The 22,899-nt window shown below is 39.1% G+C and overlaps 2 protein-coding genes across 20 annotated transcripts in view; one reads left to right on the top strand and one right to left on the bottom strand.

Moving 5' to 3' along the window:
• MRPL3 (mitochondrial ribosomal protein L3) overlaps nucleotides 1-5,189 on the top strand; it is a 174,190-nt gene extending 169,001 nt beyond the window's left edge. Inside the window, exons 11-13 of one of the 2 annotated variants that reach the window (XR_009211712.1) lie at nucleotides 1,202-1,308; nucleotides 2,487-3,040; nucleotides 3,927-5,189. The gene's annotated coding sequence lies outside the window, so the exon portion shown is untranslated. Of the gene's footprint in view, nucleotides 1-1,201; nucleotides 1,309-2,486; nucleotides 3,041-3,926 lie in introns of those variants that run through there. The other variant, XR_009211713.1, reaches the window with a different exon arrangement.
• The window catches only part of NEK11 (NIMA related kinase 11), a 334,192-nt gene that overhangs the window by 27,107 nt on the left and 284,186 nt on the right, over nucleotides 1-22,899 (bottom strand). For 2 of the 18 annotated variants that reach the window (XM_058433720.1, XM_058433719.1), the window contains exon 18: nucleotides 3,121-3,240. The exons of 12 other annotated variants lie outside the window; for them this stretch is intronic. In XM_058433720.1, the coding sequence (XP_058289703.1) occupies nucleotides 3,168-3,240 (73 nt within the window). In that variant the 3' untranslated portion in view covers nucleotides 3,121-3,167. Of the gene's footprint in view, nucleotides 1-3,001; nucleotides 3,257-22,899 lie in introns of those variants that run through there. 4 more of the 18 variants (XM_058433717.1, XM_058433716.1, XM_058433715.1 and 1 more) reach the window with 3 other exon arrangements.

Below are 22,899 nucleotides of genomic sequence, written 5' to 3' on the forward strand. Positions count from 1 at the left end.
GGTGTTCCTGATCCAAGTCACGGCACCAATGAAAGGGGCCGGGCAAGGATCAGACTATGCTGGTTGCGGTCAAGAGATCTTTATTGGAGGTAACGGGCACCACACGCAGGGAAGGAAGAAGAAGAGAGAGGGAGAGGCTGCCTGGGCACCAGTTTTTATATTGCTGGGGGCTACGTGGACGTACGTGATTGGGGTTAGAGGCAGGGCTTGGGGAAAGGCAGGAGGTGTTTCTTTCTGATTGGTCCTCCTTTGGCGGGCCTGTATCGAGGAGGAAGAAGAACCCGGAACCAGCGCCATTAAGGTACTCCTGTTGCCTCATAATATCTCTCCAGATTGCCTACCTTCCTCCCCTCACTCCCTCCATTCCAGCTGCACTGGCTCCTTGCTCTTCTTTGAACACATTAGGCACATCCTGCTCTGGGACATTTGTACTTGATGTTCCCTCTAACTAGAATGCTCTTTCTCTGGATATCCATAAGTTTCTCTCCTCATCACCTTCAAATCTTTTCCCTCATGTCATCCTCTCAGAGAGACATATTCTGACCACCCTCTTTAAACTGTAATCTTTACCAATATTCTGTACTACTTATTCACCATCTCTGCTTTTGTATTTTCTTCTTAGTACTTGCTACTTTCCAGCATGATCTGCTTTTCCCTAATATTTTATGATTTATCAATCACCCATTAGAATATAAGGTCCATGAAAACACGAAAAATATTTTCTTTCTTTTTTTTTTTTTTTTGACTGATCCCACTACCTAGAACAGTGCTTGGTGCATAGTAATTACTCAATAAATATTTGTTGGATGAATGAATGAGTAGATGTCTTAAAAGTAAAATAGGAAGGAATATGGTGATGTCATACAATTTTATTAAAAAATATATGCATCCCTAGTATTGTAAGAATTAGCACATAGTAAAATTATAGCCTAATTTTATAAACTCTAAAATCACTTTTATGGTTTTTAGCTGCTGTTTTTCAAGACAAAACTCCAAACAAGTACAGTTTTCAGTATTTCTTATGATATATTCATCATTATTTCAAATGAATTGGCTTTATGGGGCCTGCACAATCATCTTTAGATAAAAATGACCTCTTATATTTCTGGGTGACTAGACACAAGCCTTAATTTTTAAAAAGGAATTCTATGCAGAAGGGACAGTGTTTCTTCCTGTCTTCTTTCACACTTTGCACACCCAGGCCATCTGGAGTGAAACTGAAGTTTGCCCAGAGCTGCTGGAAGCCCCTGCTGCCCACGGAGTCCTCTGAGAAGGACGACTCCAGAGGCCCTCAACTCCTTGGAGGAGGTAAGCAGCCAACACAGTGTTGTTCAACAGATGCCACCGTCTGCCATGTAAGTTAAATAAGGCAGACAGCAGCAGCTAAGGAGATTTTAGCCTCCTGTTCTAAACAATATTTTAGCTTAACAGCAGAAAACGTTTAACATATTCCCCCCGTCCTAGAAAAACAAGCAATTTATCTTCAGGGAGAGGGAGAAAAAGCACTTTCCACCATTCTGATGGGTCATCAAGTTTAAAAGCTCTCTTATCCCTAAACCTTTAGAGAAACTAACAGAAAGTATGTTTCCCTTTCCCTGGAGGTTATTTACCTTGCAAATTGTTTGTCTGCCCAGAAGTGCTACAATAATGGCTACATATATATTTTTGTTTCCAGATTCATTAATGATGTTAGAAGTGTAAAACTAAAAGCAGAAGACTTTTGTTTTCAAGATTGCTCCCCAGCTAGGCTTGGCGACCCATGAAGGCAGAGGACCTTTCTGAGTTATCTTTGTACCCTGCACAGTCCTGGCACAAAATAGCACCTAAGTCATTCATTTAGCAGATTTTTTAAAACAATATTCCTGTCATGACACATTCAGCAATTATTTATTTATTTACTTATTTATATTATTTTTAGAAATAGGGTCTTGCTCTGTCACCCTGGCTGGAGTGCAGTGTTGCAATCATAGCTGCAACCTCGACCTCCCAGGCTTAAGTGATCCTCCCACCTCAGCCTGTAGAATAGCTGGGACTACAGGAATACACCACCACAACCCAGCTCATTTAAAAAAAAAATTTTGTAGAGACAAGGGTGTCTTGCTGTGTTTCCCAGGCTGGTCTCAAACTCCTAGCCTCAAGCAATCTTCTCATGCTGGCCCCCCAAATCACTAGAAGTACAGGCATGAGGCACCATGCTTGGCTATAAGCACATTTTTAATGAGCACTTAGTATGTGCCACATGCTGCAGATGTAGCCACAAGCCTCTGACTTCACAGAACCCATATTAAACAAGTAAACAAATAAGGCAATTTTAGATTTTTTTTCAGTGCTACAAAATAAAAACAGGGAAATAGAGAGTGGAGAACAGGACTTTGAGAAGAAAGTCTGGAATCCCCAAGAAGGTGGGTGTCAGAAAAGAGATTTCTAAGGGATTTGGCACAGACCCCCACTTTTTTTTTTTTTTTTTTTTTTTTGTCAACAACCAGGCCCTGGAATTTGAACCACCATCTTCTGGACTGACTCAAATGCAGAGGAAGCCAGGCCTGCTGCTAACATTTCTGAGAGGTGGCAAGAGTATAAATGGAGATCCACATATGTATAAATAAAGAGTGTGAATCAAGCTAACAAACTGTTTAATAAAATATGATCTACCCTCTTAGCTTGACAAATCAACTTTTCAAACACCTGGAAGAACAAGTTTGCACTCAGGATTCTCAGACTCCTCAGAGTTCTGCACTGGGATGTGGAAGGGCTATGCAAGCCAGCCCCTGGGTCCCTGACCCCTGCCTCCTGGCCTGTGCCCGTCTCTTCTCAGCCTGGCTCCAACTCCCATTGAGAGGAAGTTCTTGTACACATATGATACTGCAGCCCCTATGTCTAATATTTATCCATACCTTCTGCAAACAGCCACGGTGTGACCACACTTAGGCTTCCCAGGGGTCTGCAAACTGACAATACAGACAAAGGGAACCAAGGCAGAGGCTCACAGACTGTAGAAATGGGCTTGGGGCCATTTGGGCAGAGACTTGTGGAATCCCAGGTAAGCAGGGCATCTTAGTTTGCTTGTGTTGCTTAAACAAAATACTATGGACGAGGTAATTTATAAATATTAGAATTTACTTCTCAGAGTTCTGGAGGCTGGGAAGTCGAAGGTCCAGGTCAAGGTGCTAGCAGATTTGCTGTCTGGTGGGAGCTGCTCCCTCTGCTTCCAAGATAGATGGCACTTTTTTGCTGTGTCCTCTGGAGGGGAAGAAAGCTTAGATGGGCAAAAGGGGGCAATTATCTCTCTGAGACCTCTTTTGTAAAGGTATTAATCCATTCCTGAGGCTTTGCCCTCATGACTTAATCACTTTCCCAAAATCACATCTCTTAATACTACCTCAATGAAGATTAAGTTTCTTTATGAATTTTGAAGGGGTCACATTCAAGCCACAGCACAGAGCAAGACCTAGCAGAGGAGATGCAAGCTCTGGGTGTGCAAGTCCCCTTTGCTCCATGGACGTGGCTGGAGGGTACCCCTCTACAGCACAGGGCCCAGAGCACCCTTCTTGCCTTGGGTTTAGGGATAGTATAGGTGGTGGTGGTGAGGCTACTTTTGCTCATTAAGAAAAGCCTCTTTGAGGGGTGGGACCGAGAATGACATTTGAATGGAAACTTGAATCATAAAGATGAGTCATCCAAGCCAAGACTTGGGAGAAGGGCATTCCTAAGTGAGAGAAGAGGATATGCCCAGCTCTCATAAGCTCTAAGGAAGAGTCACCAACTGGGGTGGGTGGAGCCTAATTAAGAGGAGAAGAATGGTAAGAGACGAGGTGAGATGGTCAGGCAGGAGCAGGGAGCCTGGAGGTCAGGTAAGGGGGCTTGACTTTGCCATGGGTGCAATGGGAAGCCTCTGGAGGGTTGGTACGATTTGAATTCTGTTACAGCACGATCACTCTGGGTGCTGTGTGAAATGGATGAATAGCAAGGAGCTGCAGCCAAGAGCAAATCAACAGAAGCACCACTCAGAATGCCTCAGTACCCATTACATAAGGATTCTTGTGGTTAATTCTTCCCCAAAATTTAGAGCCAAGAAAAATCCAGCTCTCCTACTGAGAGTTGTAGATTAGAGCTTTTGTTTCTACTCTACAAACAAATGTGTGCAATGTCTTTTCATGACAATTCCAACTTTATCATAAGGCTGTCTACTAAGAAACCAGTAGGCAGGTTTCTCTTCTTGTGTAGACCACCTGAAAGCTCATAGTTGAGTTTGCACTTATTTGCAGAGTAAACTGCTCATTTATCAATCTGGCATCCAATCACAGCTTTTTAGCTAACTACCTATATGTTTTCATAAACTTTTCTCACACAGTATACATTTTAAATAAATACAATAGCAATTACTCATATAAGTAGTAACAACTTGAGACTGGCATCTGTCTAGTGGTTCTTTCACCAGTGTGTACACTGGAAGTTTTGTTTGTTTTGTTTTTTGATGTTTGTACGTTGTAATTGCAGGACAGGTAGTAAGAAGATTTTAAATTCACATTAGCTTTGCTACTGCTAAATTATGGTGACTGTTTCTAATTTGCAAACAAATGTACGCAATCTCTTTTTATGATTATCCCGACTTTATCATAAGGTTGTTATATTTTAAGACATATGAAAAGGTATAAAGCATAATACAGCGAATACACATATATCTAACTCCCAGTTTAAGAAATAAAACATTAGCAAATACAGCAGAAGCTCCATGAATTCCCCTCCCAAATCATACTCCCTTCCCACCCACCATCCAAGCCAAGACTTGGGAGAAGGGCATTCCTAAGTGAGAGAAGAGGATATGCCCAGTCTCTATTCTGAGACTGGTGTTTATCACCACCAAGAATTAAAAAAATACTTTTACTATATATACACAAGTATGTACCCCTTAGAAATGAGTAGTAGTACTGTTTTGTGTGTCTTTACACTTTAAGTAAATGGTATAAGTTTTTTCTTGTTTTTGCTCAAAATTGTTGATATTTATGCCCTTTGATTCTATAGCTGATTGACTTTCACTGTGAATCATTCCATCATTATTTCTGTATGAATTCTCCTGCTGAAGTACATTTCAGGTTGTTTCTATTCCTCTCCTGATCCCCCTCCCCCAACACACATGCTTTTATTAATAAATCTGCTGGAACATTCTTGCATACATCTCCTTGGTTGTGTTGTATCATAAACCACAAAATACACTGAGCTTTTCAGACACAGGTTCTACATTGTCATTATTTTCAGATTGATTTACCATTGCTCATATTCAATCCTTTAGAATGGCCTCAAGAGGATATTTTATAATAACGGAGCACAATCCAGAGAGGCACAGAGTAATTTTAAAAATCAGAATTATAGAATTGTTTAAAATCCCTGTAAGGTACCAAGGAGCTCACCTAATCGAACACCTTCATTTTATGGACAAGAAAACCAATGCTCAGAGGGGGAAGGAGTTGTCTAGTAGTGAGCACTGGGCTATCAGGGGAAGCAGATACCTTCATTGAGCCTCCACTGTGATGGACATGTGTACAAATCATAAAAATGAACCCCTTGCTTTCCCTTCTGTTCTCTAAGCCTTACTAAACAATGTGCCATGAAACATAGCCCACTTGATGAAGTCCTTCCTGAATGAATTACAATTGTGCTTCCTTTATCAATTCAAGCCACACTTTTTTTCATTTTTGAAGAGTCAATTTCACCACAGCTTTACTGAAGTAGAAGCAAAGATCAGAAGATAAAATAGATTTCTTTACCAAGCATAACTAGAATAACTAGATTTACAAAGGACAATTCTTTAAAAATCACAAAGGAGAAAATAGAGCATAAAGTTGGAAGAATTTCTCAGAGCAAGGATGAGTTCCCATGACTGGGAAACTATTCAGTTTTCTTAGTTAAGAGTGAATTTTAAAATCTGCATTTCATTTGGTGAGTTTCAACAAGGACTCGTTCCTTGACCAAACCTTAATCATGTTCCTCTGAGGCCTCTTCTTGACTAGGCCTGGTCCTGCCTGCAGAGCCCAGCTCAGCAAGAATCCCCCAACCCTTGATACCTAACCAAATCCTCTTAGTAATTTCCCATCCACTGACCCCTTCGCCATGCCCATTGGCCATAAATCCCCAGCTGTCCCTGCTGCAACCAGAGTCAAGATTAATCTCTCCCCTGCTGCAATAGTCTTGAATAAAGCCTTCCTTGCCTGTTTAATTATGTTTCATGCTTTTCTTCTTCAACAGATTCACCTCCCAATACCAAACTGTCACTGAGTCCTTCATCCCAAACTGCCTGTAATTAGGATGGCCATGTGTAGCCGTTTACTGAGACAGTCCCAGTGCATGCCTGACACAGGAACACAATTACCAATGGCTGCCCAATCTACTCTCAAAAGTGCCTTGGTTTGCACAATAAATTGTCTTCACACACATGAGGTGTGAAATTTACTGGCTAGAGACACTTATTAAGAAGAGGACTTTAAAAATGGTGCTACAGCAATATACACAGAACAAGAGAGAAAATTCATGAAACTAGAACATTCCCTTTTTCATAGTGCCTCCAGAGGCACAGTTACATTTGATTTGTATCATATTCTATCCAAGTTAAGTGTTTCACCATAAATAAAAATTGATTTTCACAAATTTCTCATTCAAACATATTCATACAATGCCTTTATTATGACTCTCCTTTGGCAACTACAAATGGGTTTATTATAGAACGCTGGCCGGAAATGTGACATGCATTCCAGAAAGAGAGGAAGATGGGGGAAGGAGGCAGGTAGAGAGGAGATAGACAGAAAGAGACCAGGACGGCCAATGTGGTACAAGCTTCAGGAAAAACAGCTGAGATTGGGGAATCGATACCTCATTTTACAGAAATTGTATTAAATGACTGAAATGAATTTGCAAAACAATAATTGAGGCTGACACCTGCTCTTGACAGAAGGGATGAATCAAGACTGAGCTGTGCTTTAGCACCTGCTGTGGGGAGAAGGAAGAACAAGAGGGGAACTGCTAAGCTTTTCGCCTAGAAATGCTGAGTTTTTTAATTGCTTTCTGAAGCCAAAAGAGAAAATTCCTCATTAAGGTGGGGTTTGCTGAGTAATTTTTGAGCAATGGTTTGTTTGTTTGTCCTAGCTACTTCCACGTATTTGAAAACATTTGCAAGAGGCCCTTATTCTGCAGAGCTTTCTTAGGTCTGATGGAATGAGATGAGAATAACAACTGCACACTCAGTGAGTAGGATCTCAGGCATGGGCTTTCAGACATAAGATGTGATGCAGGGGAGAGGGGAACAAGTTAGATCACATAATCTCCAAAGTTTCCTCTAACTGGAAAGTCTAAGGTTATGCCATTCAGTGGACTCTCTACATGGGTTTGTTAATCCCATTTTACAGAAGGAAAGATTCAAACAAGGAGAGAGCAAGGACACTGAAGGGGAGCGGGGGCCTCTTCATCAGTGCTCAGTATGTGACCCACAGGGTCAGAATGACAATTTAGAAGAGGAGCCAAGGCCATCACAAGGATGCTCCACTGAAGCCTCAAGGAAATGTGATCCCACCAGCAGCATTGCATCACATGTGAGCTGCTCAGGCATGCAGAATCTCTCACCCCTCCTCAGACCTACTGATCACAATCTGCATTTAACGAGACCCCAAGTTCTTCATATACACATTAGAGTTTGAGAAACACAGGCTCTGGTTTGCATTTCTCTGATGATTCGTGATGTTAAGCAGTGATTACACTTATAGTAGCAAGACTCTAGAAAGTAAATTACAACTATGAACTAGCTTTTTAAAAAATATAATTTCAACCTTATTTTAGATTTGGGGGGATGCATACATGTGCAGGTTTGTTACATGGGTATATTGTATATTTTGTGATGCTGAGGTTTGGGATATGAATGACCCCATCACCCAGATAGCAAGCATAGTACTCAGCGGTTTTTCAACCCTTTCCCCTTCTCTCCCTCCCTCCTCTAGTAGTCTTCAGTGTCTATAAGTGACAACATGTGGTATTTGGTTTCTGTTCCTACAATAATTTGCTTAGAATAATGGTCTCCAGCTGCATCCATGTTGCTGCAAAGGACATGACTGCATTCTTTTTTATGGCTGCAGCATATTCCATGGTGTATATGTACCACATTTTCTTTATCCAGTCCCCCATTGATGAGCACCTAGGTTGATTCCATGTCTTTGCTATTGTGAATAGTGCTGCGATGAACATACATGTACATGTGTCTTTTTGTTTGAACACTTTGTTTTCTTTTAGATATATACCCAGTAATGGGATTGCTAGGTCAAATGGTATTCCTGTTTTAAATTCTTTAAGAAATCTCCAAGCTGCTTTCCACAGTGGCTGAACTAATTTACATTCCCACCAGCAGTGTATAAACCTTCCCTTTTCTCTGCAGCCTCACTAGCATCTGTTGTTTTCTGATTTTTTGGTAATAGCCATTCTGACTGATGTGAGATGGTATCTCATTGTGGTTTTGATTTCCATTTCTCTGATATTTAGTGATGTTGAGCATGTTTTCATGTTTCTTGGCCACTTGTATGTCTTCTTTTCAGAGGTGTCCATGTCTTTCCCATTTTTTAAATGGGGTTATTTGGGTTTTTGCTTGTTTAATTATTTAAGTTCCTTAAAGATTCTGGATACTAGAGCTTTGTTACATAGTTTGCAAATATTTTCTCCCATTCTGTAGGTTGTCTGTTTACTCTGTTGATAGTTTCTTTTGCTGTGCAGAAGCCTTTTCATTTAATTAGGTTCCACTTGTCAATTTTTGCTTGTGTTGGAATTGCTTTTGATAACTTATTCATATATTATTTCCCAAGGCTGATGTCCAGAATGGTGTTTCCTAGGTTTTCTTCTAGAATTCTTACAGTTTGAGGTCTTACATTTAAATCTTTAATCCATCTTTAGTTAATTTTTATATATGGTAAAAGGTAGGGATCCTGTTTTATTCTTCTGCATATGGCGAGCCAGCTATCCCAGCACGATTTATTGAATAGGGAGTCCTTTCCCCATTGCTTATTTTTGGAAGAGTTTGTCAAAGATTAGATGGCTGTAGCTGTGAGGCTTATTTCTGGGTTCTCTATTCTGTTCCATTGGTCTATGTGTCTGCTTTTGTAACAGTATCATGCTGTTTTGGTTACTGTAGCCTTATAGTACAGTTTGAAGCCGGGTAATGTGATGCCTCCAGCTTTGTTCTTTTTGCTTAGGATTGCTTTGGCTATTTTTTAGTTCAATGTGAATTTTATAATAGTTTTTTCCTAATTTTGTGAAAAAATTATGTTGGTCATTTGATAGGAATAGCACTGAATCTGTAGATTGCTTTGGGTAGTATTGCCATTTTAATAATATTGATTCTCCCAATTCATGAATATAGAATGTTTTTGTATTTGTTTGTGTCATCTATGATTTCTTAGCAGTGTTTTGTATTTCTCTTTGTAGAGATATTTCACCTCTTCTGTTAGATATATTCCCAGGTATTTTGTTTTTTGTCTGGCTATTGTAAATGGGATTGCCTTATGAACTAGCACTGACATAGAATTCTGACATTCTCATAGGATCGGGCCAGCTTTCTAAGCTGGGAGGCGTTGTTTCCCATACAGCATCCTCTACTGAAATACTAAGCTTTCTTTTTTACAATATGAGTTTAAATCTGGTAAAGGTCCTGTAGAAGGAGTCACCATCAATTTCAGGCTACAGCTGTCTTTCCTTCTCTCTCTCTCCTTCCTCTTCCCCATCTCTGGAGGACAGATTTGCATTAATAATAGTTTTGATTTTTAACACATTGTTAGTATTAATCAGTCTACTGTTCTATGTCTTAAGAGGAGAACACCAGCCTTGCATGAGATGGAGATTATGAATCACAGTTTGTTTGGTAGTTTGCTGGATATCCTTGTCCACATTTACTCCTGACTTCTAATTCTGCATTGGCTAGAATTTTCTTTGCTTAACTAAGCAGGAAACCATTTTCTCTTTAATTTGGGTACTACTACATTCTAATTTTATTTTACTGATGATCTGACTAGAAAGTGACAACCAAGCATAAACCTGTGTTAATAATTTAATTTTTCTTTTATTTTCTTTGTATCTGGGGAAGGTATTATAGAAATTATTTGTTGTAAAACAGTTTTGATAAGATCTGACATATGGGCAATCCTGGGGAAGAAACAAAAAGAATTAAATCACAGGTTTTATGTTGAGCTATATGGAATTGCCATTTTTACAGGTTCAAAACAAGTCAAATATGGGTAATTTCATATAGTTCAGATTAATTAGAATATTTTAGTTTAGAATTTCTTGACTTAAGAGATATTGAGAAAATAGAAAGTGCTATTTGTGGAGGCTGCATTGTTTATTTTACTTGGAGGCTTGTTTTTATGAAATTAAAAAAAAAATGTTTTCAGAGGCTAGATAACCATCTTTGTATTCTAAGCCACCATAAAGAATAGTGTGTTAGAAAGTAAGGTTCAGTTATAGATTCAGGATGAATGTATGTGTCCTTGAAGGAGATTTTTTGCATGTGTGAAAGAAAGATATAAATGGTACTAAACTTTGATACCAAAAACTAGGGCAAGTTTCTTTTCTACTTCCTTGTCACAGTCAGGTAAACTCTGATAGGAGTAAGAAGAGAAGATACTTCCCCTACAGACCCACCACCAAGTTACCACCACTCTAGTTGGAAGGTGGGAGAGTATTTGAATATTTCAAAGCAAAGTAGTCCCTTTTTGGTTAATTATTACAATTATACTATAAGCATGCTGAGTTTCCATGGCACTCTGGGCATAATTCTATGACAGCCTGAACTGCATCACAGTGTAATTGTGTGTTTCAATGTCTGTTTTTCCCATACCAGCCCAATATCACACTTTGAGTAGTAAAGTAGGAATCATGCTTATTTGTAATGATGTGCCTAGTGAGTGCCAAGGGAGCTTAGCACACAGTAGGCATTAATAACTATTTTCTTTCAAATGTAAACGTTTGTTAAATAAATGACTTTTAATAACAAGTCACATTAGAAAAAATTGAAGATTATATTAAAAATCTTTGTGCAGTATGGAAATCAATTTGGCAATAAGTAAGAATCCTGTGAACTAGTAATTATAATAAAAGGTCACATCTATGAACTAGTAATTGCAAGATATTTATCTTAGTCTGAAATTTGAAAATAGCATTAGGTAAAAAAAAGTTTATGTCAACATTATATATGAGTTATAAAACTGAAAAAAACCCAAAAATCCAAGAGTACAATATTATATTATAGAGAAATTAATGATGTTTTCGGAATATTTAATAACATTGGAAAATGCTCAAGAAAGGTGGGTCAAAAATAAAAAATGATATTAATGTCCTGTTTACATTAGTTCAATTAGCATTACATCACAAGAATGTCCTAAGTTATTCAAATTTCTACCAAAATAGTTTTTGTAGTGGCTATAGAATATTCCATTGGATATAAACATTATAAATTATCAACTGTTTTATAAATATATATATATACACACACATGTACACACACGTACTAAACAGTGACATACGGATGAGATCATATTATGCCTACTGTTCTGCATCTTCCTTTTCTCGGTTAACAATATACTTTAGAGAGCTCACCACACAAGCGTGTGCAGATCTTTCTCACTTCTTTTTAATGCCAGGATAGTATACCTTTGCAGAGATATATGTTGATTTTCCAAAACAACTCTTATTGATACTTTTAGGCTATTTATAGCTTTTTGTTATTAAAAAATTATGTAAGTATATACCTTTGATATATGTTTTTGTGCATTTATACAAGTATTTATATAGCATAAATTCTGAAATTTGCTGAATTAAAGAGAATTTTCACTTAAAAAATTTGAACAGACATTGCCAAATTGCTCTCCAAATTATCACACTAAGTAACATTCTCTTCTGTATGAAAGTAACTGCTTCCTTTTAAAATGGAAATAATGAATGGGATATATTTGTGTTTATGTATTTGTTTGGGATTGAAATAAAGCTCAAGAACTCCCATGATACTATGGCACAACTAAAGTAGGTTTTGCTCCCTCCTTCCCTATCTCCTTCCCACCTCTTCTTCCTCTTCATCTTCCTTCAATTTTTCTTTCCTTACTTCCCTCTTTCCCCTCTTCCTCCTTTCTTTCCCATCATTCTACCTTATTATTTTTTCTAATGGGAGAAGAGATAGAGGAAAAATTAGACTGAAGGACAGTGAAGAATCTGAAGAAAGCAGGAAATGGGCTTAAGTTGGAAGCAGACTGTTGGGAATACATGGAAATCTGCAGAGTGGAGCAAGTCAGACATACTGAGGAGGACAGTTTGGATATGATTTTCTTATCCGGGGAACTTGTTTAACAATGCAGAGGTCTGCAGTAGGGCCTAAGATACTGCATTTCTTTCTCTCTTTCCCTCCCCCTCCCCCTCCCCTCCCCCCCTTCTCCTCCCCCCCTTCTCCTCCCCCTCCCCCTCCCCCCTCCTCCTCCTCCCCCTCCCCCCCTTCTCCTCCCCCTCCCCCCTTCTCCTCCCCCTCTCCCTCCTCCTCCTCCTCCTCCTCCTCCTTCTCCTCCTCCTTCTCCTTCTTCTTGGGTGGGGGTAGAGACAGGGGTTTCACTATGTCGCCTAAGGGTTCCACTGTGTCACCCAGACTGGTCTTGAATTCCTGGCCCCAAGCAATTCTCCCATCTCAGCCTCCCAAAGTGCTAGGATTACAAGCATGAGACACCACAGCTGGTCAGATTCTGCATTTCTAATGGGACCTCCAGTGATACTGTGGCTCCTCATCTGGGACCACACTTTGAGGAACAGCAACTAGTTGCCATAAATTACAGGCAAGAGTGTTCCTAATCAGTGGTAAGGACTGTGATCATCACTATTTACAGCCAAGGATGCCTCCTGGAAATGTAACAAGGGGATTAAAGCAATGAGCGGGAGCAGTGTATCACTACTGCTTCACCCATCAGTTGCAACCTGTGCTGAAACCAGCGCCAGGACCAAACAGCTGCTGCACTCATACCAATGCTTCGTTTTTCACTCTGGCAGGAACCCTTATTGAGGAATCAGGTCAAATTGTATTCGTTTCATCTCTAAAGCTCTGTCACAGAGTCCTTCAACATTTCCTTGATTCACATAATATCTGGTGCTGCTGACACTGTCCTAGGTTTAAGTGGCAATTGCTTGCCTTAGCTTCAGTCCTGAGGGTGCCCACAAACTGCAGCTGGTAGGATGGAAGCCTCACCCCATTATTTTCTATATTGGATGAGAAGAACAAAAAGGAAATTATTGCCTAAAGGCCCAGCATTAAAATAGTTTGAGTCCAAGCTTGAAAGCATCTCAACTTCCATTTGAAATTTTAAGCCATTTTTAAGCTCCTCTATAAACTCTCCATGCTCCACTGAAATAGTTTTTGAAGTATTACATTCCAGCAAAGTTGGGATTGTTCGTGTATGCTTTGGAACCAGGTGCTTTTATATTTAATTCTTCCTGTGTAATAGTTTCTTTACCATCAGTTTTTGCAAATCAAGGAAAGTACAAATGCTAACTTCAAAAAACTCGCAAGCTGAAGTTGAGAGGAATATTATCTACCTCTCTGATCTAAGCCAGACAGTGTTGGATGCTGGCATGCCTAGGTTTTCCCTCTCTCGGTTTCCATCTAAGGACAGGATGACATAAAGATACTGTTTTTAAAGTATCAACAAGAAAAGCAAAAACAAAGAAAGAAAAACAAAAAAGCAAAAACACAATCAAAATACAGGCAGGAGCTCAGGCTTGGAGCCTTAAGAAAACTAGTTAATGCATATATTCTCGTTTACAAAATATAATCAAAAGGACAACACTCAATAGCACAGGTCTTAAGAACTTTGTCACCCAGTGAAGCTGTTAAATGTACCTTCTGTGTCATGCCTAGGATGATGGCACTTGCATTTGAGAAATAGGTTCAATGTGAGTAAAACTGTGTGTTTCTCTAAAACTGGGGAGGGGAACAGGCATGCAGGGTTAGCTTTATGAGTGACAGATACAAATTAAGGACACACAAGAAAAGTTTCTAATATGGCAGTATTCACTTTAGTTTTTTCTCTAATTAAGGATAATTTTAAAATATAGCGATTAGCAATTAAGTTGTTTTATGCTTGATTCATGCTTTTATTTGAAATAAAAAGTTCTATTTAAGTAGAAAATAAGATAGGCATAATGTTTCTTTCCTTTTTCAGAAAATTAGGCTGTTTGAATCATATGTTTATGGTAACCACAGAACTACTGTCTGTCTACCTGGTGTATGAAACAAAACAAATAGCCTTTTGAGAATTTTCTTTGTATATCCATATATAGAAAGCCATAAAAATATTTATGCCTTTGTACTGATAACTAAAAAAATAGAAGCATGCCATCAATAATATACTGGATAAAGAAAATGTGGTAAATATACACCATGGAATACTATGCAGCCATAAGAAGGAATGAAATCATGTCCTTTGCAGGGACATGAATGGACTTGGAAGCCATTATCCTCAGCAAACTAACACAGGAACAGAAAACCAAATACCAATTGTTCTCACTTACAAGTGGAAGCTGAATAATGAGAATACATGGAAACGAGAGTGGAACAACACACACTGGGGCCTGTCGGGGGCTGGTGGGGGAGGGATGGCATCAGGAAAAATAACAGATGCTGGGCTTAATACCTGGATGATGGGATGATCTGTGCAGCAAACCACCATGGCACATGTTTACCTACATAACAAACCTGCACATCCTGCACATGTTCCCCGGAACTTAAAAGTTGAAGAGGAAAAAAAAAAAGCATGGCAGGATATAGAAACAACCTGTGTTTACTGATGGATGAATACACACACACACACACACACACACACACACACACACACACACAGGAATATTATTCAGCTTTAAAAAGAGGAGATCCTACCACTTGTGACAGCGTGGATGAACTTAGAGGACATTGTGCTAAGTGAAATAATCAGACACAGAAAGAAAAATACTGCATGATCGGAATCTAAAAAAAGAAAACAGATTGCATACAGCACGTGGAAACAGAGAATAGAATGGTGGCTGTTGGGGGAAGGGATTAAATGGGAAGATGTAAGTCAAAGCGTACACAGTTGCAGATGAATAGTCTAAAGATGTAATATACAACATGAAGACTAGAGTCAGAAATATTGTATTGTATACTGGTAATTTGCCAAGATAGTATATTTTAGGTACTTTTATTACATACACACAAACTATATGAGATGATGGATATGTTAAGTTGCTTGACTACAGTAATTGCTTCACTATGTATGTGTATATCAAGGTACATATATCAAAACATCATGTTGTGTACCTTAAATATGTACAATAAAAAAGTGAAATAAAAATAAAATATAATAAGCTCCTCAGCAATTTCCATCCCTTAAGATATTAAGTTATTTGTTTGTTGCTTTTTAAAATATTTAACTTGAAGCTTGTTTGTCTGCTATATTTGGCATTGAATAATGAGCAAATAAGGTAATAAAATATGTTTTAAAAACATGACTATGGGAGCTTAGAAAGGCTTGTCCCAGGATAACTGAAGTCAAGGCTGTTTTCCACCTAGGACGCTGAAGGAATTGCTCAAGTTTCATGGTGAAGCAAGAAACACAGAAGCATGATATGCTCCAAGAATGTTTTTGGTGTGTGGTGGGCAGGCAAGTTGTGCCAGTTTTTCAGCTATCATCTCAGCTCCAAGCCCCGTCTTCTGTACTCCGCCTTGTGATGTTGAGCCCAAGGCTCTGCCAACCCTATTATAGCTTTCCAGCTGCTTCCTACCAGGTAGGCTCTGCCAATAGGAGGTGCTAAAGAGAGATTGGAAAGCTGGAAGAGAAAAAGACTCGTCCTACAGTTTTTTTTTTTTTTTTTTTTTTTGAGACGGAGTCTTGCTCTGTCGCCCAGGCTGGAGTGCAGTGGCGCAATCTCGGCTCACTGCAAGCTCCGCCTCCAGGGTTCACGCCATTCTCCTGCCTCAGCCTCTCTGAGTAGCTGGGACTACAGGCGCCCGCCACCACACCTGGCTAATTTTTTGTATTTTTAGTAGAGACAGGGTTTCACCATGGTCTCGATCTCCTGACCTCGTGATCTGCCCGCCTCGGCCTCCCAAAGTGCAGGGATTACAAGCGTGAGCCACCGCGCTTGGCCTATCCTACAGTTTCTGTGAATGTCATGGTGAATGATGGACAAGTTGAGAATGGCTGGGTAGGATTCCTTTTCAATATATAACATTCTTAAGCATAGAGGATTTTCTCAAAAGATTTGTTGTGTAATTTGGTATTAAATCAGCTACGGGTGGAACAGCCTGGTCCTTGTGTGGAACATCAGAAATGAGCACAAGAGAACACAGTATTCTTGATGGTTGTTCCATGAGTTTCCACCTCCAGCTCCTGCTGTCGATGCTGTAACAGCACGGAAGATAAACAGAGTGACGTGGTGCAAAATTGTGGTTACAGTATTCTACAACTTCCTTAATGCAAGACACACACACACACACACACACACATACACACAGTTTTTCTCCATGGATAAATTGGAAGAAAGCAATGAGATATTTCTGGAGAAGAATCTGGAGATTATCAATCAGAATACTGGGTATAGTTAAACAAAGAGAATTAGATGTCATTACAAGAATAAATGCCAGCATTGTTGAGTTGGCAGCTGACACTTATTTCCCAATACATTGGACTGAAAAGTAAATATACCTTAACTTGAAAACCTTTTAAATGAGTTTTAAAAATTGCCAATTCATTTATTGTTAGGAAAACGCACAATGTTGAAATGCTACTTGGTTCATATGTAAACCTGTGGGGCAAAACTGTTATCCCGACTTCACACTAAAATGCTACTGTTGTAAAAGCAGTGTTGTAAAAGTCCCCTTCTTGAAAATTCCTAAGATTGTTTTGTTTGTATTGGTTTAAAACAGCAAAATTGTGCATGGAGACATGGTAATATGGACATTTTCAGATGTGTTTCTCTGTCTATAACATAGTGAGGACTGTGAAAACTTCCTATGTCTTACTTTTCAGAAGAAGATATATGTGTGGCCAACAAACATACGAAAAAAAACTCAAGATCATGGATCATTAGATAAATGCAAATCAAAACTATCATGAGATAGCATCTCACACCAGTCAGAATGGCTGTGATTATAAAGTCAAAAAATAACAGATCCTGGCGAGGTTGCTGGTGGGAGGTAAATTAGTTTAACCATTGTGGAAAGCACTGTGGAGATTCCTCAAAAAGCTAAAATAGAACTACCGTTCGACCCAGTGATCCCATTACTGGGTATGTAACCAAAGGAATATAAATCATTCTATCATAAAGATACATGCATGTGTATATTCACTGCAGCACCATTTACAATAGCAAAGACATGGAATCAACCTCAATACCAATCAATGGTAGACTGGATAAAGAAAATGTGGTACATATACACCATGGAATACTATGCAGCTGTAAAAAATGAGATCATGTCCTTTGCAGCAATATAGATGGAGCTGGAGGCCATAATCCTTAGCGAACTAACACAGGAACAGAAAACCAAATGTCACATGTTCTCACTTATAAGTGGAAGCTAAATGATGAGAACACATGGACCCAAAGAGGGGAACAACAGACACTGGGGCCTACTAGAAGGTGGAGGGTGGCAAGAGGAAGAGGAGTGGAAAAAATAACTACTGTTAGGTAGTAGGCTTAGTACCTGGGTGATGAAATAATCTGCACAACAAACCCTCCCGACACGAGTTTACCTATATAACAAAGCTGCACATGTACCCCTGAACTAAAAAAAAGTTTTTAAAAAAACTTATGTCTTGTCTACTTCCCTTACCTCTAATTTTTAGCCTTCCTATTTGAACTATTCTGAAACAGGTGCTCATGAGCATCTTAAGGGTTCTGAAACTTGGCTGAATCACCCTTGGCCCTATTCTAGATTAGAAGGGATCTACTTGAGTTTGTGCTGTTTGCTACAGATGTAGAAGGTACAATTTTGAGCCTGAGTTGACTGACCATTCAATAAATATTAAGTGTCTTCTAAAGAAACAGATTCAGGCTATGAATAGATTCCTCAGAGGAAGGAGCCCTAGAGCCCACACTCACCCTGGTACCCACACTATACATAAATTGCCTGGACTAGTTCTCAGGAAATTTGGATTCTAGGTCTTCTCTGTACATATGTTGAAGCTTAGAAGATACTTGTTTCATCTGTAAAATGGGCTCATGTCTACAATGATTATCCCACACTCACTCCCCCATTGCCCCAAGGTCATGGCTTTCCATGAGTCCATTATGCTAATCACTTAATATGTTATCTAATTATTTCAACCCTGGAAAGCAGGCATTGTTATCCACATTTTACAGATGACTAAATTAAACCCTGAAGAGGTAAAGCAACGTACCCAAGATCATAAAATTGTTTCGTGGCAAGAAAAATCAGAGTTCAAGTCTCCCTGACTTAAAGAACCATGCTTCTAACATCTCAGGGCAATCACACATCCTCATCCAACTCCACCCTTCCCCATTTTGGCTTTACATGCCCTCTCTTGGACAATTAAAATTTTATGGACAAAACCCATGTCTTCTTGGGTGACTGTGGCCTGGTTGCCTTCCGAGCTTTTCTATATATACCTGGTAACTATAGCAGGTTCTAACATTTTCCTAAGATACGTTACCCAACCGGTTATTTCAAATCAAAAATCAGTTCAAATATCTCTAGACTTTGCGGGCTTCCATTGAATTTTTCAGCAGCTCTCTGAAACAATAGACAGTGGTTTACAATTTTTGCTAAATCTTTATCTTCTCTGGGATGTTTATCACTAGATTTTACTGATTTGCATACAACAAATATTTGCAAGAACTACACTCTTCAAACATACTCCTTTCAGTGCTGCTCTCAAGTCTCACTTCCAAGTGGCAAACGCCAGCTGCCTCGGCACACTCTGTAATACTTCTGCTCTTCCACAATCATCCATGTTTCTACCATTATTCACTCAGCAATATTAAGCCAACACCACAGAATACAACAAGGTGCTTCTATTTGCTTTGTTGCATTTAATTCAAGGTTCATAATAAACCAATGAGAGTTGGCAACATTAATGATCTTTTACATTTAATGGAGCAGGAAGAGGAAGCCCGGAAAACTTAGGCAATTTGCCCAAAGCTACAGGACTAGTAAGTCACAGAGGTGATTTAAAAGTCTTGGGCTTTCTTGTGTGGGGTTGAGGGGGGTGAACAAAGGTTGGTTAATGGATACAAACATACAGGTAGACAGAGTAAGTTCTGATGACAGCAGAGTAGCGTGACTACAGTTAACCACAATGTATTGTATATTTCAAAATAGCTACAAGAGAGGACTTGAAATGTTCCCAACACATAGAAATGATAAATGCTGGAGTCATGGATATCCTAAATACCCTGACTTATTACACACTCAATGCAGGTAACAAAATATCACATGTATCCCATAAATATGTACAAATATCATGCATTGGTTTAAAAACTTTTTGAAAAAAATTCCAGGGCTTCTAAATCTCCCAAAGCTGATATAATTCTGTACATATTTACTTAAGCAAAGGATGAGGGATCCCAGGAACCCCACTAATCCACAGGGGAGTTATGAGAGGGGAAAACAGCTATCAGGGTCAATAGATATTTCCTTCTCTCCTAACCATGGCTTAAGAAGGAGGTCTATGATGCTCATGCTGTGGAGCTAGAAGCAATTACTAGCCTGCATATTTACAGACATCCCATCAAGGGTATTGACAACAGCAGCTTAAAAAATGAAACACCTTCATTTTAGGGCACAGTCTGGGTGATGCAAACTGCCTAAGGTGCTGCAGTAATGTTGCTGTGTGACTCCTGTCTTTTCCTGCACTTGTCATTCTTCTGTGCAGATACACACTGTATTTTTTTTCTGCAGATGTTTTACAAGCAGCCAAGAAACACATCTCCCTGCAGCTGACACTCAAAAGGTGTGAATACCAGCACCTCTGACATTGCTTTTCAATTTAAAGTTTGAAAGTATATTTGTCACGTATAAAGTAAAAGAAACAAAGAAGAAAAATTGAGATGCAAGGGATTTTTAAAATAAAAATCTTTAGAAGATAATAGCTAAGTAATTCATCAGTGAAGTTGTCTACAAAATCTCTCCCATCTAATCCTGAAGATTAGTCTTTGAGGTCTACGAGGTATCTCCTATAATCACCTCGTATTAATCATCACATTAAAACCCAGTTCCTCACTGGAGCCTTGCATCTTGTCCAGAGAAAACAAACCTATGGGCACCTGAAAACTGTCCCTAGAACCCATTTTTCTTAAGCCTAATCACAATCCATTTAGGATAACCAAAGATCTGAATTATCATAAATTAGTGAGCAAACTTTTGGAGACTCAAGGGTACAATAGAGAATAAATACTTTTTATGACCTCATATTTCATTCATTCATCTATTCACTCACCCAACAGCTATTTATTGAGCACTGAACTTTGTGCTGGGGAATTGGCAATGACCCAATGAATCCTGTCTAAATCATTTGTCTTTTTTTCAATAGACAAAATGCAATAAGGAAATCATGTAATCATATCTACAGGTTTGTTTTTTTTTTTTTTTGAAACATGGTCTCATTCTCTCACCCAGGCTGGAGTGCAGTGGCATGATCATAGCTTACTGCAGCTTCACTCTCTCAGGCTCAACCGATCCTCCTGCCTCAGCCTCCTGAGTAGCTGGGACTACAGGCATGTGCCACCAAGCTTGATTAATTGATGTTTTTAATTTTTAGTAAGAATGACTCTTTCTACGTTGTATAGGTTGATCTCAAGCTCCTGAGCTCAAGTGCCTTTTAAAATAAAGTGTTTTACCCTCTTATTTCTGAACAAAAGGGTAGTTTTATTTATAGAATTCTTCAGGCTGTCTGGCAAAAGACCCACTTCCTTAATTTACTCAACATCCATTCTTCCACTTCAGCAGACAATATTGTCAAAAAAAATAGAAAGCATTTTTCTTGTACCCAGATGTTCCAGTTCATAAAGAATCTTGGTGTAATTTTGAGAGGTAATGAAACATCACTGTTTGGGACTTGTGTTTAATGAGAACATCTTCCTGAGCTACTGCAAGTAGGAGGAGAGGAGGGAGTTTTAAGACATCTATGCTTCTGACAGGAGAAGATCCATTTTACCCTGGATTTCAACTAGGAAATGACCCTATGCCAATAATTACTTTTTTTAACAATCCAAATAATAATGCCAGAGCCCAGCTTATGTTGCTTTGTTTCTTCCCCCAGAGATTCCATTAGGAAAGAGTATGTGTCAATGAATTTTAAAATGCCTTTCCCAGGACCACAGCAGGTAGAACACTTACACAGATAACAAGAATCCCAAAGTTAGAGAGTGATACAGGCCAAACAAACAGCAGAAAGCATTCTGGGGGAATTAAGTAACACCAAGCATTTCACCTAGTGCGTTAGAGCAGGGGTCCCCAACCCTTAGGGGACCAGTACCAGTCCATGGCCTGTTAGGAACTGGGCCACACAGCAGGAGGTGAGCAGCAGGTGAGCGAGCATTACCACCTGAGCTCTGCCTCCTGTCAGACCAGTGGCAGCATTAGATTCTCACAGGAACACAAACTCTGTGGTGAACTGCATATGCGAGAGATCTAGGTTGCGTGCTCCTTATGAGATTCTAACTAATGCCTGATGGTCTGAGATAGAACGGTTTCATCCCGAAACCATCCCTCACCCCATCCTTGGAAAAACTGTCTTCCACAAAACTAGCCCCTGGTGTCAAAAAAGTCAGGGACAGCTGCGTTAGATGATGCACAGGTTATAGAAATCATCCAATGGCAATTACACTTAAATTGAATCTTGAGAATCCTCAGCAGGTGCGTGTATAAACTTTTGCAAACTATAAAAGGACCCTGTTACAAAGAATAGATTATCCCAGTTCAGAATAGAATGGGACATGCAGAAGACCATCAGCAAAATGTGTACCATACAAGGAAGAGAAAAATGTAGACCAGATGGGAGAAGTCATACAGTGAGAGGGTAATTCCCAATTCTTAAAGACAGGGGTGTAAATTTATTGTGCTCACTTACTCTTGTCCTCTGCCCCCATTCACTTAGCCATCAGAATTTGTTTTTATATATTTTTGCATTCATAAATTATTCTCATGCCAGAGTGTAAAGCTGATTACACACAACAAATCCTTGAGCTGCTTTAGACAATTCTGAGTTAAGAACTGTTTTATTAGATTAAGACTTTCTTGACTATTATGGATAAGATTCTACTGCATAAAGAATGGGCAAACCAACCCAGCAGAACCCCTTACTAAAGACTGATGAGGCTCCATATTGAGTTACTAATAGATGCTATTCTGCATCTTGCCTTTCTTAGAATATCAATAATAGTAATTGTGCTTTAACACTCCTTGATTAAGAGGTGACCATAAAAATAGAAAGTCAAAACACAGTTAATTAATGCATGACAGTAGAGAAGCATACTCATCAAATCAGCCAAGGGCATTCCTGTCATTTATTCCTCTGAGAATTTAAATCAAAATCTGCCTTCAGTTTTTTTTCCTTCTTCAAGGGTCACATATTTTTAATTTTAAAAAGTGAGAAGCAAACATTTAATTTTAATTAAAACCAACAGATTATAAATTCTCTAGGTACTTGAAATTTTACCACTGAATAGAGTTAGACCCTTGGAAGCCTACATAGTTTAGTTCATTACAGAACAGCTTTTTGTCACCAAAGAAACCACCTTTATAAAATTCACATTGCACTTCATGCAGAACTATTGAAGATATTGCTGTGCTCAATATGCTCTATATAAAACATCACATGATAAGCTCTGCCTTCCCTGAAGAACTGGCAG

Source organism: Hylobates moloch, unplaced genomic scaffold (genome assembly GCF_009828535.3).
Source record: "Hylobates moloch isolate HMO894 unplaced genomic scaffold, HMol_V3 SCAFFOLD_22, whole genome shotgun sequence".
NCBI lineage: Eukaryota > Metazoa > Chordata > Mammalia > Primates > Hylobatidae > Hylobates > Hylobates moloch.